General features: G+C 37.9%; 2 protein-coding genes across 3 annotated transcripts in view; one reads left to right on the forward strand and one right to left on the reverse strand.

The window, feature by feature from the left end:
* RELN (reelin) overlaps positions 1-18,957 on the forward strand; it is a 516,612-nt gene that overhangs the window by 168,830 nt on the left and 328,825 nt on the right. The gene's annotated exons all lie outside the window — the stretch shown is intronic.
* On the reverse strand, positions 600-3,648 carry LOC110574241 (ubiquitin carboxyl-terminal hydrolase 28-like). The gene is given in 2 exon segments (XM_044920138.1): positions 600-638; positions 640-3,648. Coding segments are annotated over 2 exon segments (3,048 nt in total).

Here is an 18,957-nt window from a genome sequence, read left to right on the forward strand (position 1 = left end):
ACAGCAGGAGGGAGGGAAGGAGAGGGAGCAGGCGCTGGGCCCGCTGCCTGAAGCCTGGAGCCTCAAGTATCATCCAGCTCTGCCTGGGAAAACAGCAAAGCTTGTCATCAGACTGAGACTTTTGGTAAAGTAAGCCACTTACGAGAAACTAAAATTCTCTGTGTGAGGAGTCTGACTTGACTTTACTTTATTAACCTGGTATAGAACATCAAGTTAAGAAAGTAACATCTAGGGGCACCTGGGTGGCTCAGTCGGTTAAGCATCTGCCTTTGGCTCAGGTCATGATCCCGGGGTCCTGGGATCGGGCCCTGAGTCGGGCTCCTTGCTCAGCTGGGAGTCTGCTTCTCCCTCTGCTGCTCCCCTGCTTCTGTGCTCTCTCTCTCTCTGTCCAAGAAATAAATAAAATCTTTTTTTTTTTTCTTTTTCTGTACCTAAAAAGTGCAATTTTATTTTCAATCCTTCTTTAGCATGGTTGGGGTCTGGATCTGAATCTTACTTTCCCACCTAACCCCTTCCCCCAGGGGAAACACTGTGACAACAGACTTCTGTACAACAGGCAGGCGGCCTCAGACCAAACTGGGCCTTGACCGTGTGGGGGCTTATTTCACTGTCACAGTGGAAACCCCCTGAATTGACTCCCATGACAGCTGCAAATCGGCTACAAAGGTCATAGGGAGAATTGGGCCGAATGGTCGGAGGCTCCTTCAGGACAATGATTTCTGCAGAAGGATCCAGAAGCCTGGGTAGAAACTCTCCTAAGCACAGCTGTAGATTTTCAGCGATATCTTGCCCAAGGTAAGAGCACCAATGGTTTCTCATGATCTCGATGGCATGGAGGTCATCCTTGGAGATGTCATTATTAATGATAAGGTGAATGCAGGGAATGATCAACTCATTCATCACATTAATGCCCTCAGTTACAGAGTGGTCATCGTTTGTTTCAAAGAGAGAAGCTGCTTTGGCATTCAGCTCCAGAAGGCATTTTCTTCAGTACAAAGCGATGACCGATTCCTTCACCCCGTGGCGGGGCCCCTTCATCAGCAGAGCGGCATTGCTCTGGTAGGCATAGACCAGGTAGGAGAGTGCCTCTTGGTACTTTCCTTTTTGGTAGAGTTCCAGGCCTGTGAGAAGATACACAGACACCTTTCGAAACAAACTATAATCTTCGTGCCACTTCTTGTACTCTTCCATATTCATGTCATCTGGACCAATCTCCTTCAGTTTAGCTTGAGCCACCTTCATGATGCTGATGGATCTTTCATCATAGCTAAGATTTTTATCTGCAAACTGTTCCAGGAGGGTCCGTTCTACTACTCTTTTGGGCGCTTCATTTTGGAAAAAGTAGACCAGCACGTGCTGGAGCCAAGGATCGCTGTGTGAAGCGGGCGTCTCTTTGGCAAGCCGGTGGAGCCTGGAGTATTCTTCATGGAACGCCTCGCTCGGCGCCGCCTCCACGCCGCTCCTCTCGTAGGCGTGCGCGCTGTTCGCGATGGCCTGCGCTGTCTGCTCCTTGACAATCACAGCGTGCTCCGACGCCAAGCAGCGGACCCCATGCGAGGCGGTTGCTGAAGGCTCTGGGGATGGAGAGAAATCCTGGGATGCTGAGCTCGTGGAGGATTCCATTTGAGGGATTTTGCAAGACTGCTCTTCTTCCCACTCCTCGACTTCCTGCTCAAACCTCCAGTTATCTTCCTGAATGTAATGCTTCAGTTCAACAGACAGGGCATCCACTTCTCCTAACATCTGATCTGATTCGCTTGGGGCTACCTCTGCATTGAAGTGCGGTAGCTGGTCGTTAATGTACATCAGACAGTAAGCACTAACATTTCTCAGGCCCCCATAAGAATCTCTTTCAAGTTCTTCCCAGGAAGATTCAGTAACAGAGATGTCCTTGTACTTGAGCCAGACTTGTCGGGGTTGATTATAGATATAGGCCCAGTACTGTCCAGCGTTTGCTTGCCCTTCATGAACAAGAACAGCATGCAAGCGATAAGGCACCTGACGAAGGAGAGGGTCACAATACATCTGCTCAATAGTCTGGGTGGTGCTTGCAATACAGTTCTTTAAATCTTGTATATCTTGTTCGATCTCACTCCTCCACCTCTGAAGACAGGTCTTAACAAAGTTTATCTCCTCGTCTGTGACGGTTCGAGGAGCTGGCTGTGCAGGCATTTCCATTGAAGACCGGGAAGATGCAAGTGGCTTATTCATTGCCTTAGATTTGGGTAGAGGATCTTCAGAAGAAAAGGTACCTTCAACATCCTGAGAAGAGCTTTCTTTGCTTGTACTTTCCTTGGATGCCAGGTCAGAAACTGCGCAGTGTGCTGAAGAAAGCGGTAACGTCATGTGCGCATCGCTTTGAGACGTGGCCCTTTCTGGGACAGGTTTTGTACTGGCAAATTCGATAACGTATTTCAGCATGTCCGGGAGTGGAAACCGAGCTGGGCCTGAGCCGTACTTCACGTACCTTTCCAGTTTTTGCTGCAGAACTTTTATTTCCTCCTTCAACTTTCGAATACACTCTCTCTTACTTCGAATAAGCTCTTTGCTCTTGTACATGTACCTGTCCATATAAATGATCTGAGGAAATTCCAGCTTATTGTGAATTTTCTCTGGCTGACCAAGGGACTGATTGAACTCGACTCTTGAGAGTTCAAAGGTCAACACTGGAGGTAGCTTTGTAAACCAACGCTGAAGGGGATACTGGCCAAAGGTCTCATTGTTGCAAAAGGGCTTTCCTTCACGAACCCCTTCAGTGAGGAGAGTACCGTAGAAAAGCTGCACCATTGGATTTTCAGATTTGTTCCTGGGATTGTTCACACTCAGAGCTAGCTGGAATGCGTCCTCTAGCCAATCCAGGAGCTTGTGTGTGAATTCACTCACATCTTGCTGCTGTTCCTCAGGTGATTGGAATGCTCCCTTTAAGAGATCCAGGGCTGCTGAAGGGTCTACAAATTTGCAATTTGATCCCATGATCAGAGCAAACAAATACTGAAGCTCTTGCATAAACACAATATTTCTCTTTTCCGTGTGACTCGGACAGTTTTCAAGCACATTCTGCGGTAGACTATAGCTGAGGACAAGTCTTCGAAATTCAGGCAGTTGAAAGAGAGACTGAATAACAGCACTAAACCAACATGTATTGCCAACATTCTTCAGCCCAACGGGCCACCCATTGACTCTCCTCCAGTCGTTAGGATTGGGATTTTCTCCCCAGACTTCACAGCGTTTTCTCTTGGAGCGTTTCGTTTCTGCAGAAGCTGCCTCGTGCATCCTGTTCAGATCTCTTCCATCAGCTTGAATTTTGGGGGATTCCAGTAGGCTCAAAGCAATGGCAGCTTGAAGATCATCTTTGTTATCATGGGTAAGGTCTATCACTTTTGCTAAAACTTCTTTGTTGGCAGCGCTGCCCTCTACTTCAGATGGTTCTGTAGCAACAGTGTCTTGAGTGGGCTCTTTAACTCTTTCCTCGGTGAGAAGGCTGACTGCCTGGGTGATGTCACCATTACTGGCCTTCAGAGCTTCATGAAGAAAGGAAGGGTCCTGAATGCCTGTGATTTCTCTTAGTTGGTTTAACAGCATTTGGCAGCTCGAGCCGTGTCGGTCGGCTGCTCCAGCCGCGTCGTCCTGCTGCAGCTCTGCAGTCATGGCCGAGGCGCCCCTCCACGGATCATCCGGCTCCCGCCGCCGCTGCCAGCCCAGCCTCGCAGAGGCGAAATAAATAAAATCTTTAAAAAAAAAAGTTTTAGAAGGAGAGAATAGAAAGAATGAAGACAAACCTATTTGAAGAGATAATGGTGGGGAATTTTCTAGAACTAAGGAAGACGTGAGTCTTTTCTATCTAAGCAACATAAATAAAGTTAGCATTGAATCAGATCATGGTGAACCTTCAGAGTATCAAAGAGAAAAATCTCAGAGGCAACCAAAGATAAAATGTAGATTTCCTGTCATTTTAGTCTGGTAGTGGCTTTCTCATCAGCAACAAGGGATGTCAGGAGACAATGGAACAGTATCTTCAAAGTCGTGGAGGAAATGCATTGTCAACCTAGAATTCTGTACCTAGATAAATTATCAGTTAGGCATGAAAAACAAAATAAAGACATTAAAAAAAAGAGACTTGATATTTTTACCACACACAGAAACAGACGATTTTTAAAGCAAGCTTTTAAAAGATGTGCTTTAATATTGTGATACAAGAGTTAATAATAATTAGCAAGTTTGTTAGAGATTCCAAATAAGCTTTGGTTATGTAAATAAATTTATATACAAAATATACACCAATAACTATTTTCAGATAGAATTTAAAGGCAAAGAATAACTGAAATACTAAGCAACATGAGTGTGAATTGGAAGAAGGAGAGAAGTCAGTATTAAAGTTTTCTAAGGTCCTTAAATTATTCTGAAAGAAAGTTGTAGACGTAGTTAAAAACATAAATGTGTAGAACTGAAATGGAAGTATAACTTCCAAAACAGGGGAAGGATTGGAGAAAAGATGAAAGAAAACTTAATCCCTCCAAAGAAAGGAAAAAAGGTTACCTTCAAAAGCATAGAAGTATAAAATGTAAGATAAATAAGTATATATAGTTGACCCTCAAACAACACATGATATATAAATTTTCATGCCTAACTGATAAATAAATATATAGTTGACCTTCAAACAACACGATACATAAATTTTCATGCCTAACTGATAAATAAGTATAGAGTTGACCCTCAAACAAAGCACCAACCCCCTGCATGATTGAAATCTGCATATAAAATCTGCATATAACTTTTGATTCCCCCAGAACTTAACTAATAGCTTAGTGTTGATCAGAAGCCTTACTGATAACATAAACAGTTGATTAACACGTATTTTGTATATGTATTAAATCCTGCATTCTTACAATAAAGTAAGCCAGAGAAAAGAAAATGTCATTAAGAAAATCATAAGGAAGAGAAAAAACATTTACAGCACTTTATTTTATTTACCAAAAAAAAAAAAAAAAATCCCCCTATAAGTGGACCTGCACAGTTCAAACCCATGCTGTTCAAAGGTCAACTGCATGTATATATTTACAATAATATGAACAGATTAAATTCACCAGTTAATACACTTTGACTTTCAAAATGTAATTTTAAAAATCTAGCAATGTTCTTCCAAGAGACAAACCTAAACATAATGGCACAAAAACATTGAAAGTAAAGAGACAGGAAAAGATATACCAGGCAAATTCTAACAAAAAGGAAGTCCGTGCCACTATATTAATTCCAGACAAAATAAGCAAAACATAATAATATTAGAGATAAATATTAGGGGTAATTTCCTAAGGACAAAATAACATTCATATAGGTAAAACTGAAGGAAAAATGCAAAATTGAAAACTACCTTTGAGGTGACAAGATACTGAGTACGTATTTTCTAATATTTCTTTTTTTTTTTTTTTAAAGATTTTATTTATTTGATAGAGAGAGACACCGCGAGAGCAGGAACACAAGCAGGGGGAGTGGGAGAGGGAGAAGCAGGCTTCCCGCTGAGCAGGGAGCCCAATGTGGGGCTCGATCCCAGGACCCTGGGATCATGACCTGAGCTGGAGGCAGACGCTTAACCGACTGAGCCACCCAGGCGCCCCATGTATTTTCTAATATTTCAAATGCAATAGTATTATAAAATTATTTGGACAAAAATTCTTTAAAAATTATTTCTTACCTGTACCCCTGAAACAAATAATACATTATATGCTAATAAAAATATATTAAACCTCAAAAAAATTATTTCTTGAATGGATGAATGAATGCATGCATACATAAATGAAAAATTGCAAGAATGCACAAATGTACCAAGACTGTATTAGAGAATTAGGACTTATATTCTGCTATTTAAACCTCCACATATTGCACTGATGACGGCTGGCTTTATATTATAACATTTTAGGCATTCTGGAAATAACAATTTGGTCATTTAACAAAACTTTATCAATAACTTAAAATTCTGATTTGCAATTAATTTTTCTCTAATAATTCAAGTGATATGTAAATCCTTCTAAATAATAATTCTGACATCTTAAACATGTGGAATACAATACTTCTATTGTTAATGAAGCTAAATAAGATATCTCCTGTTTTTGAATGTTATTTAGACTAACATAAAATATAAAGTTTAATATTATCGATAGTATTTTTTTAATTGAAAGGCTCAAGTTCATGTAAAACTTTGCTGTTAAAATTTTTTTAAATAAATGCAGTTTGAGGAAATAAATTTAAACCACATATTTTCTGGAATTTTAAGGTAACCTTTTTAACATTACATCACTGCATTTTCAAAAGTTGTCTTATTTAATAGCACTGAGAAATAAATATTAAAATTATTTCCTCTTCCATTTTAGCACTTCACAATATTGAGGTCAGGTTTGGTTACCCACATTGACAAGTCCTAAGCTGGACTTGTGTTTGTCAAATGTTCTCCATTTGTTCCCACTATTAGTATTTAGAGAAGGGATTAGGAATAATATGAGCTTATTAGTTATCTGGGCTGACATATATTTCAAAAGAGCAATGTCCAAAAATATTATACAAATGATAAACAGTAGAAATGCTTCTAATTAAAAATGTTTGCTGTGGTTGCAAAGGAGCCAAGATGGTAGGTCCCTTAATCAACCTCTGGTTTTAACTTAAGCAAATATATTGAAAGTAAGGCTGTAAAGCTAAGCTACATAAGCCTTTCTTCTAAATCCGCCTGCAGGCATTAATGCTCATATTTGAGATGGCATCCTTATTTGCTAAGTGCAAAGATGGTTACAAAAGAGCTTTTCTCACTTTGAGGATAAAAGCTAAAGTATTCTTTAATTTTGGTTACTGCCCGGCTCATCTTAACACCATAATAGTTATTTGGCTCGAAACCAAAAAGTAGCAATACAGTGCTTACATGTCTATGGATCAAAATTAGATGAAAAATTGCTGTTTCTCATCTCCAAAGCTATTTGCTGCACATTTTATAACCCTCAAGATGCCTTTTGTAATATGTGATAACAGAGCCAACTGCAGCATCTGCCTGGAAAGAGATTACTTTAATTATGGACTCAGTGTCCTATTTTCTGCAAGTGATCCCCAGAGACAGGCTTCCTGCCGGAGGAGAGGTGCAAGGATGCACATTAAAGCCTACACATCAACCACAAAGGGGTGGATAAAGTGAGACAAGGACACCCATAAACCGCCTTCATTTTCCTAGTCTGTGATGTGATGGAAGAGTCTATAGTGATAGGTTTTTAATTATTCTAGCATCTGTTGTTATGGACTTCTGATGGTGAGGGCAAGATGAGCTTATAAAAGAGAACAGAACCTTTGACAAGTCTGTGAAGGAAACAGGCTGTATTAAAAAGGTTTGGTAAAACATAATTTTCTTTCAAGTTTTCCTTCCAAATTGAAAAATATATGTGCCGTATCAGTAACTTGCTGTAATATTATTAGAAAGTGAAGCTAAGTGGCTTTCTTGTCAACCCCAGTTCTGGATAACACATCAAGTGCCTCATTATTAAGAATTCATTTGCTATTCAGTATAATAGAGCTGCTCATAATGAATTTCATTTAGAATCAGTGTGTGTGTCTTATGTATTTCCATGGAAGTTCTTTATCATTTAACATTGATTTAACATTATGAGTGGACACTTAAAGCAAATTGTTACCTTGTTCGTATTAATTACAGAATTAGACTCCTTGATGAATGAGCTTTTGAGAATGAGCATGTGGGCTTACTTTTTAAAAGCATAGCACATACTCATATAGGATATTTGGGATTTCATCTGATTTCTCAAAAAGTATAAGCATATTTTGCATTTTTTAAAAGATGGGGGATTATAGAAGAGCAACCATGGGAATTAATTTTAAACTTCAAAAGAGGAATTTAAGGGATTTGGCATGGAATCATTTCCTGTGGGGGAGGGAAAGATGGAATGGAAAAATGTACCTACAATTTTATTAGGTGAAAACATCAAGTCTTATAAGTATTATGCCAACTATGACTTTCATTATTTTCTGTTGTTAAAATGAAATGTTATTAATATATTTTGATAAAGAAATCTAAGTAAATATCTTCAGGCATTTTAAATGGTAACATTTAATTCTAAAATGTTACAATGAAATATTTGCTTTTTGGGAAACATTTGGTATTTTTAAGACCTTCCAATTTATAATAAATACCACATTGGGGAAATTTTTAAATGTATGTTCAAAAGGATAGCTCTACAGAGGTTTCTGTGTTGTATAGATAGATGGTAGATGAAGAATTGAATCTGTATTATCTATATATCATCAGAACTTATCAATAGAAGGTGTTTAGTGTTTGTCTCCACTTAAAGATCTTGGGTATAATAAATTAAAGCAATATTTATGGACTTTAGGAAAAATAAAAGCCTATTAGAAGAAACTGAGAGTATAAATACCTGTGCTGTCATCAGTTCAAGGCAAATAATTCATAACTTTTTAATTTATACTTTGCTATTAAAACACAGGTTTCTTTATTTAATATAATGGGTCTCATATATGTTGTGAAATCAGAATACCCATACAAATCAACAGCAGGGGGAGATTTCTAAATGGTTCATTTGGAGAGTGACAAGATGACTTCTTTATAGATCAAAGGGAATCAATTTTCTCTCAAGGAGTATTCTGTAACTTCAGTTCTATATAGTGCACTTTGGCAACTCCAAATCAGACATTTTTTTTTTTTAACTTATTTTCTAATCCCAAGGTTTGTTTGGAATATATATATATATACTTTTTTCCTGTCAACTGTTTCTTTTAGACATTCTCTCTTCTGAGTTTGGTTTTTAGTAAAAATGTCAAGTTAAATTTTTTTGGCTTTCTGTATTTCATGTTTGGGTCAGAATGTAAAATGCCTTTATTTGGACTTAGAATTTAAAAGAATGACAATAGGGGCGCCTGGGTGACTCAGTTGTTAAGCATCTGTCTTCAGCTCAGGTCATGATCCCAGGGTCCTGGGATCGAGCCCTGAAACCGGCAACAGGCTCCCTGCTCCGTGGGGAGCCTGCTTCTCCCTCTGCCCCTCCCCCTGCTTGTGTTCCCTCTCTCGCTGTCTCTCTCTCTTATTAAAAGATAAATAAAATCTTTAAAAAAACAAAAAGAATGACAGTGGACAAATGTATGCTACAGACTGTTCTTCACATTCAAAGTTGACAGTGAATACTATTTCCTTTTAAATGTTTAAATTCATTTTATTTTCTGGTTAGGCAAGTAATATTTATTGAAGAAAGTATTTACAACTACAGCTAAGCGAATACCTGTGTATGTCCACACACACCTTCACACCAACACTTACTCCTGTTTGCACACACCCACATGTTCCTTTTCCCAGAAATAAGAATAGTAAGTATCTTTGGGTATATCTCTTCAGATGTATGTATGTGTTCAATTTTATTTTTACTACTTGGGGCTCTACCATGCATCCCATTTTATAATCTAGCTTTGTTTTAAAACCTAACATTACATTTTAAATGTTTTTCTAATAAACATCTGTCTACATCATCATCTGGATAGTATCCTATTATATGGCTGTACTATAATGTATTTAATAAATTACTTATTTATGGACATTTTGCTTTTTCCAGTGTTCACTGTTTTAGCAGCTTTGTAATGAACAGTCTTGTAGCAAATGCTCTTTGCACATGCCTAATTATGAAAGCATATTATTTTCATAGTAGAGTTAACTATGAAGTCAACGTGACTAAAATAAAACCATATTATGATTTTTGTGCTAAGGCCAGCATCACAAAGACTAATGGTAGTTAACTTTTCAACTTCAAACAGTAATAGTCCTTTATAATAATGTTTGGTAATTATTCATAGCTTAAGATAAATGCCGGTTTCCTTATCACTGTTCTAATACCTAGTCATCACTTTAATTAAGAAAACTATTCTCTCCTATTATGCTCTCGTTTTATAAAATAGGTCAGAGAAAGACAAATACCATGTGATTTCACTCATATGTGGAATTTAAGAATCAAAATAGATGAACATAGGGGGAAAAAAAGAGAAGCAGACCAGAAAACAGACTCTTGACTATAGAGAACACACTGAGGGTTGCTGGAGGGGTGATGGCCAGAGGATGCACTAAATGGGTGATGGGGATTAAGGAGGGCACTTGTGATGAGCACTGGGTGTTGTATGTAAGTGATGAATCACTAAGTTCTACACCTGAAGCTAATATTACATGGTACCTTAACTAACTGGAATTTACATAAAAACTTGAACAAAAGAAAGAAAACTCTCTCTCACTTTGCAACATTTTCTGTTCCATTGTTAAATTTCAATAAATGCCTTTTAAAGGTCTGTTTTATAAGGCAAACTAATTCAGTTGAAAAGCAACACATTGTGCCCACTTTCCAAAACTCTCTGGAACACAGGGCCTTGCAGCTACCTAGTCAGTAGTGAGTGAACCTCTCAGTCTAATGTTTATACTTTTTAAAAATCTTTGTTGTTTTAGCTCTATAATTTGAATGTAGCATTCCCATAGAGAATGTAAATTCCACTAGTAAAGAAGAGTTGGCTTTATTATATTATATAAATATTCTCTCTCTAAAGTCCTAATTATTTAATGATTATAGGCACAGAGTAGAGCCTTTAAAATTGTCACGAGTGATAACATCTACATTTTTCTGTTTATTAATGCTATTTTATTCTAGCATTGTCATTGTCTATCCTTTCTTCCATACTCAATTTAGTCTTCCCTGGAAAAATAAATTCTTAATACAAGTATCCTTAAGCTTTTCCTAAAGAAAATCCTACAGACTGATTCTTAGAAATTATGGTTCTTCATTATACAAACAAATGTGAGCATGCTTAATATTGACCATTTTAACAATGTGGAAGAATCCTCAAAGTCCTTTTCAGCCGGGTGGAAGTCTTTTTCACCTTCATCTTTGCTTTTGCTATATTAAAAGCACGGCATTACCTCACATAGAGAGGGCCTGGCCACATATTTAGAACCTTCGCCTGCTACTTTGGGTATCTATTTGCCCTTGGTCTCAACTCGTTGATTCATAAATCACCTCGAAGTGAGAATTCACATTGAAATATTCAAGTTTATGGGTAACACTAGACTCTTCCAGAGAGTGAAATGCTAGCTTGATATGAATAAACTGTAGGATGATACTGTAAATATGAAGGAGAAGAAGAGTGGCAAAATGTATATCAATATGTAGACGAGTTTAAAGAAATATGAACAAGGAACAATAATTTGAGCTTTTATTACGAAATCATGGTCTGAGTTGTCAGTTCTATAACAAGAGGGAGATTCAAGGAGCAATTATGGACTGTGTCTTCAACTTCAGACAGTGCTGTTGTGGATTTCATGATCCTCCAAATTCTGGGAAACCTCTCAAGGGCTACTAGAAAGTGAAAAATGATGGTCTTAAGGCATACAGGCAGCAGTCTCTGGAATAGTGGTTGAAATGTTAGGTAAAATTATTTTATTACTTTTTAAAGATTTTATTTATTTATTAGAGAGAGTGCAAGTCGGGGAAGGAGCAGAGAAGGGAGAAACAGAGGGGGAAGGAGAGAATATCCAACAGACTCCGTGTGGAGCCTGATGAGGGGCTTGATCTCATGATTCTGAGATCATGACCTGAGCCAAAACCAAGTCAGACACTTAACCAACTACACCACCCAGGCGCCCCGAATAAAATTATTTTTGTGTCAAGTCTATATTATATCTATCTTGAAGGAAAGACCTTGGAGAGTGTGTGTGTGTATGTGTGTGTTGCCAGAGAAGGGCTCTGGAGTACCACTATAAATCAGTTTTTCTTTTGGAAGGTAAGCTCCTGGATATGATCTTTTTTTATTTTTATATAAGTTAAAACATGATTTACATTTTTAAATTTTACATTTTTAGTTTTACATTAAATGTAACGGCACCTGTCTTGAAAACATATTTATATCCCCTTTTTTGCTAATTCCACATTGAGAAAATGAAGATGAAAATCTAGAGCACACAGATGTGCCTTTTTTTTTTTTTTCTATTTTAGAGAACTTGATGTATAACAGTTCAACTTACAGGATATTATACATGATTCAACTTAAAAAATAAATGCTTTTTTATGAAAGATTTAACTGGGGGATTTAAATATCAGATATCTTTGAAATACATTTTTTTTTCTTTTCCAAATCCATTTACACAGAGCTTTTCAGTACAGCAGTGCTGGAGATGAGCATGGCCTTGAATAATTAGTAAATAAATTTGTAAAAAAAATGCTGTTTTCTCATGGAGATGTTCAAAGTAACACCCTCGAGGTTGCCAATAAAAAAGTCTTTGGGTTTAAACATTTGACTTACAAAGGGACTACAAAGTTGTTATTACTGGCACACTGTAGTCGCCCCTTTGCCAGTTCACAAGAGTGACCTCCCACAACCCATAATGTTGTAACTCATAAGTAGGAGTTTTATTTTATTTTATTTCTTTAAAGATTTTATTTATTTGACAGAGAGAGACACAGCGAGAGAAGGAACACAAGCAGGGGGAGTGGGAGAGGGAGAAGCAGGCTCCCTGCTGAGCAGGGAGCCCGATGTGGGGCTCGATACCAGGACCCTGGGATCATGACCTGAGCCGAAGGCAGACGCTTAATGACTGAGCCACCCAGGCGCCCCAGGAGTTTTATTTTTAAGTATAAAATGGTTGCAATAACAGTATTTGGACAAGAAATAGGAATCATTGGCAAATCAGATGTTTAATAAAATTGTAGTAAATATAGTAATGATACTCATAAATTTAACATTTCACAGATAACTTTTCACTTGATGCATCCAGTTGAACTTATGACTTGACTTTAAATTTGCAGTGTCTGGGTGGCTCAGTCGTTTAAGCGTCTGACTCTTGGTTTCAGCTAAGGTCGTGAGGTCGAGCCCCGTGTCAGGCTCTGTCGTCAGTGCAGAGTCGGCTTCAGATTCTTTCTCTTGCTCCCTCTGCCCCTCCCCCTATTCACTCTGAAATAAATAAATAAATCTTTAAACCAAATAAATCTGAGGAAAATTACATCTCAAAGACATCCACCCAGCTGCTTGTTTCAGACACTTCAACACATGGGTAAACATTTATTTTGTTTGCCTGGAAGGAGTAAAACTTTTATGTGACACTGTGAAATGTGTAAAACTTTATAAGGTCAAATATTAATCAAAATATGATTATATGGCTGAGAGTTGAATTTCTCAAATAAAAATCTGAAAAGGGAAAAAATTCCATAGCAAAATCAACTGAGAAATAGTTCTATAATAGCTCTATATTTGTATTTTCACAAATTAAATCACTTTTCCTTTTTTTACTTTTTAACTTTTTTTTTTCTTTTCAAATTTTTACTTAATTTCTAGTTTGTTAACATATAGTGTAATACTGGTTTCAGGAGTAGAATTTCGTGATTCATTACTTATATATAACACCCAGTGCTCATCATAACAAGTACCCTCCTTAATACCCATCACCCATTTAGCCCACCCCCCACCCACTTCCCTCCATCAACCCTCAGTTTGTTCTCTTCATTAGAGTCTCTTGTGGTTTGTTTCCCTCTTTCTTTTTTTTCCCCTTCCCATATGTTCATCTGTTTTGTTTCTTAAATTCCATATATGAGTGAAATCATAAGGTATTTGTCATTCTCTGACTTATTTTGTTTAGCATAATATACTCTAGCTCCATCCATGTTGTTGCAAATGGTAAAATGTCATTCTTTTTTATGGCCGAGTAATATTCCATTATGTATATATGTGTGTGTGTGTGTGTGTGTGTGTGTATTCATACTACCTCTTCTTTATCCATTCATTAGTCAGTGGACATTTGGGCTCTTTCCATAGTTTGGCTGTTGCTGATAAAGCTGCTATAAACATCAGAGTGCATGTATCCCTTTGAATCTATATTTTTTTAAAGATTTTATTTATTTATTAGAGAGAGAGAGACCATGAGCAGGGGGAGGGGCAGAGGGAAAAGCAGACTCCCCGCTGAGCAGGGAGCCCAGTGTGGGGCTTGATCCTGGGACTCCAGGATCATGACCTGAGCCGAAGGCAGATGCTTAACCGACTGAGCCACCCAGGCACCCCCGAATCTGTATTTGTATCCTTTGGGTAAATGGCTAGTAGTACAATTGCTGGATTGTCAGTAGTTCTATTTTCAACTTTTTGAGGAACCTCTACACTGTTCTCCAGAGTGGCTGCACCAGTTTGCACTCCCACCAACAGTGAAAGAGGATTCTCTTTTCTTGAATCCTCGCCAACATCTGTTGTCTCCTGTGTTGTTAATTTTAGCCATTCTGACAGGTGGGAGGTGGTATCTCGTCATGGTTTTGATTTGTATTTCCCTGATGATGAGTGATGCTGAGCATGATTTCATGTGCCTGTTAGCCATCTGGATGTTTTCTTTGAAGAAAAATGTTGATGTCTTCTGCCCATTTCTTAACTGGATTATTTGTTTTTTGGGTGTTGAGTTTGATAAGTTCTTTATAGATTTTGAATGCTAACCTTTGATCAGATATGTCATTTGCAGATATTTTCTCCCATTCCATAGGCTGCCTTTTAGTTTTGTATTAAATCACTTTCATGAACAAATCTTCTCATTATGTAAAGCTGCTTGAGTGATAATTAGCCAAAAGTTGACAGTAGAAAATCATATAGCCAAAATCCCAACATATCTCTGTTGTCTTAAAGATTGCTTCTGTTTCTTTCTGCACTTTCTTCCATCCCTTATTGTCTTTGCAACTGGCCATTCCTCTGAATAGTCAAAGATATGTATAGATTGACTTGGCTAATGTTAATTTATAAAAAATGTTACCAAGTAGATGTGTGATAAGTTTTCTTAGCATGGCATAACTTTGGTTCTAAGAGGTAGCTAGGAAGACCTAAACTCTCATTTTATTTTTTTTTAAATATTTGTTTATTTGAGAGAGAGAGCATGAGCAAGGGGAAGGGCAGAGGGAGAAGGAGAGAGAGAATCTCAAGCAGACCACCTGCTGAGCGCAGAGCCTGATGCAGGGCTTGATCTCACAATCCTGAGATCATGACCTGAGCCAAAAATCAGGAGTTGGCCGCTCAACCAACTGAGCCACCCAGGCACCCCCTAAACTCTCATTTTAAAGATGAAGAAACTGAAACCCAGAGAGTGTAGTTCAACGAGACAGAGCTAGATGATGAGAGTCCAAGGTAGACCCAGGGTTCCACTTCCCTTTTCACGCACTGTGCTGAGTCCTCAGCTCACTGGCCCTCTGGGCCCTTGGAGGGCATTGCCAGCTGAGTGCCTTTCTTCTGGCCTCCATCTTTCCCTCATGTATTAATAACACAGCCAAGACAGTGAAGTGTTGCACTTAAACACCACAATACTGATCCTTGATTCCGGACGAAAACGGAGATGTTTCATTTGGATTTATTAATCTACATAGACCATGACCTTATATTCTGGGTTTTCTGGAAAAGGCTCAGGTGACTGTATTCTCTCCAAGAAGGTTGTTTGTTAAACATATAGAACTAACTAATAAATATGCAAAATTTAGTATTCATTAGTTTGTAAGTCAATTAGAATAAACGTCCAAATCAGAAAAAAGCTTTTGTCAGATTATCCACCTTTATATTTATTTAAGAATATATGATTCCCTAAGTGTCTCTCTGTGTGTTATCCACTATGCTTGGCTCTTTACTTCACTCTCCTTGTTTCATCCTCACAACAGTCTTATGAAATAAGCAGTATTATTATCCCCATGATAGCAATCAGAGTCTTGGTATTTAAATAGCTCTCTCATTATGCAGCTAGTTTTTATAGCTAGTAAGAGGCAGAACTTCAGCTCAGGTTTAGCCTGAGCCCTTAATCAATGCATTTCCAATGACCACACAAAGTTGATTGTTGGCTATGAAAAAAGGCAGGACAAGAAAACAAAAAAATAGACATTTAAAAATACTATAGTCTGGAGACTGGTGATGTGATTAATAAAGTGATTAATAAGTATTGTTTTGAAGTCTTAAGAAAACCACTATTTGGGGGAAAAAGAAAAGAGATTTAAAATAAAAGAAAAAAGACATGGTCTTCTGAGTCATTTAAGGAGTCAGAGATGACATTGTTACAATAGAAAGAGAGAAAGAAGGTGAGAAAAATACAGAGAAAGATCTTCAAGCATTTCTCCTTTTCTCAAAAACCTTCTTCTGGATACATTTCTTGTACTCCAAGTTTAAGATTTTCTGCTATGCCCATGGCATAAGCTTCAGTTTTCTGGACTCATGTGGAAAATTTGCTTATGTGGAAAACCCAATTTTCCAACTATGTCCAAATAATGGAGCATTATTATATACATATTTATGTTGGCTTTAATGAATAATACGTAATCTTCCCCTAAAAATAAGTAAAGATAAAAGTAGATTGACTTGTTAACGTTCTGATGTCATGGGCTTCTCTGCCTCAGTTTCCCCTTCCAAAGATAAAGTTACTTTTACTTAGCATTTTCCTGATTTATTTGGAGAAAACCATGGAAAATTGTTTCAGTGTACGCCTCCTGGATACTCCTGGGTGTCAGTAACTGTAAAAACACGAAGCACTGTCTATTGGGTATTATCTTTTCCTAGTTCCCTTGTAGTTTTACTGAGAAACTTGAAATTGACAAGGATGTGAACATTACCCCATAATTGGAAACAGCAACAACAAAAAACTGATCAGAGGATCATAGAGGATAATTGGCCACGTACGTGGCAAGAATACAGGCTTCCAGTGACCTTCCAGGGAGACTAATGTCACATGTACATTAACATCCTCATTATTGACCTGAAACAACAGAAAACAGCAAGTTAATTAAATTCTCAGGTAATGCTAAATGAAGAAGTGTTTGTTGCTAAATCCCAGTGAAGAACAAGACAGAATTCAAAAGGTCCCTTGAGAATGTTAGAGATAGGAAATAAAACAACAACAAAAACAAAATTGAAGCTTTAAAATGCAAGCAAATGTATCTAGAGAGGAAGCAATTTTAAACACTGATATTAGATAAGCTACAATTAGAATGCAGTAATGATTAAAGGGGCCTTCAGGTGACAGTAAGCAGAAAATTAGACGTAAGTCCGAAATGCAATATAGTTAAAATGCTATTGGGTTTAGGACCCTTGTTTTCAGATTCTGCATAAAGGATCAGATAAACACTATTGGCTGATGAGACCTCATTTAGACTTCCTTGATTACAGATTACAAAGCTGTAAGAAACAGAAAAGATTAGAGTTTGTCATATGTATGCAAATGCCCTACAGCCCAGGAAAATCCAGTGCCAGCCAGCAACAAGCCACAATAAAAGGCCCCTTTTCCCTTAAAATATGTCCCTTACCCGTCGGATACACGAGGCTCTCGTCTTTCAGGTAGGTTGCTGTCCCAGCAGTTCCCATTAAATTGCCCATTGATTTCCTGGGAAGACTTAATCTGGAAATGAATTTGTTGGAAAGACTCTTGGGCAGCTATGTGGCAGAGGCAGGACTCAGAGTAGAAGGGGAAACTGAGGCAGAGTAGATAGGTGTGTGGCCTGGGGTCTCCAGGAGGCTCAGAAGGGACGGATAGGGTCAGACTGTATCTAGCCCTGGGCCGCTTGAGGGACTCAGTTTCCGAGGGCCAGGGGAGAAAGTGTGGTTTGGGAGCGCTCACTAGCTGGTAATGGATAGTGGTAACTGTAGCTGAGTGGAAGTCACTTGAACTTAAATGTTTTTTGATTCACATCGGAGAGCAAATGGCTGAGGCCATAGCTACCTCTTTTCTGCTGGTCCTGTGGATGCAACAAGGGAAACCATTTGAATAAATAGCCTTATTCTCACTAGCTTATTCTTTACAGAAATGCTATAAGCTTATTTAAGGGCTTTATGGCAGAATCATTATATCACTCACTGGATAGATTCATAATTTCAGACACTAAAAAAAGTTCCATTGGATTTAATAACTGAAATGTGTTTCCCTCTTGATTAAATAAGTTTGGGGGGTTGATTGTTTTTTTTTTTAATTCTGTGTTGGTTTATGTCTGCCAAGGGCAATCCACAATGAATTAAATCTGCTCAATGAAGTTTTGCTCTTATAAAATTGTTTTAATGCTAAACATTGCCTGTCTCAAATATTGTACCAGAGGCGTTTATTTACAATCTGGTACATATGTAGTTTGAGCTTCTTAGCATAACTTACAGTGAATTAATGACTTGTTATTTATTGCTCAAACACTCTGCAGAAGTGATTTATAGGGCTCTGCTATGTGCTGGCGGTTACTTTGCAATCTGTGTGCTGGCTGTCTCATCAATATCATTAAATGAATTCACAGTGACACAGCTCTGCTACTATAGTTTTTGGTATGAAGGATAACTGAACATAAATCAGAACTTATGTTTAATTCATAAGATGTACCAATCTCTCATGTAGGCGTGAGTTAGGTTAGAGGATGTCACAAATGTGTTTTACAGTACCTCTTGTGATTAAACCCAGGCCCTTCCATATGACTTTATATACCAGGTAAAAATAATAGGTTGCTCTGCGCTATGCTATTTTTCAGATAAATGCAATTTATTTTTATTTAGGTACGATTGGTTTCTATTGTTGCCCCACAGCGGGATATATTTTAGATATATTTTAATATTATAAAATATTTCGGTTTTATAACACTGAGAGAGGTATAATGAAAGAACCATTACTTCGAGTTTGAAATTCTGGTATATTCTTCAAGTACTTAAAGATGGATTAATAGCTACAATTTATTTTTTAAATCTTTTTTAGGCATAAGGTTTTAAAAAATAGAAGAAGTGGACATTAATGCTGCGTCAAAAATAGCTTTGTTTTAAGCCTCAGAATTTCCTTTTAGTAAGAACTTAAAAAATGCCTAATTATGGGGCGCCTGGGTGGCTCAGTTGGTTAAGCGACTGCCTTCGGCTCAGGTCATGATCCTGGAGTCCCAGGATCGAGTCCCGCATCGGGCTCCCTGCTCGGCAGGGAGTCTG

This window comes from Neomonachus schauinslandi, chromosome 12 (genome assembly GCF_002201575.2).
Source record: "Neomonachus schauinslandi chromosome 12, ASM220157v2, whole genome shotgun sequence".
In the NCBI taxonomy this organism is placed as follows: domain Eukaryota; kingdom Metazoa; phylum Chordata; class Mammalia; order Carnivora; family Phocidae; genus Neomonachus; species Neomonachus schauinslandi.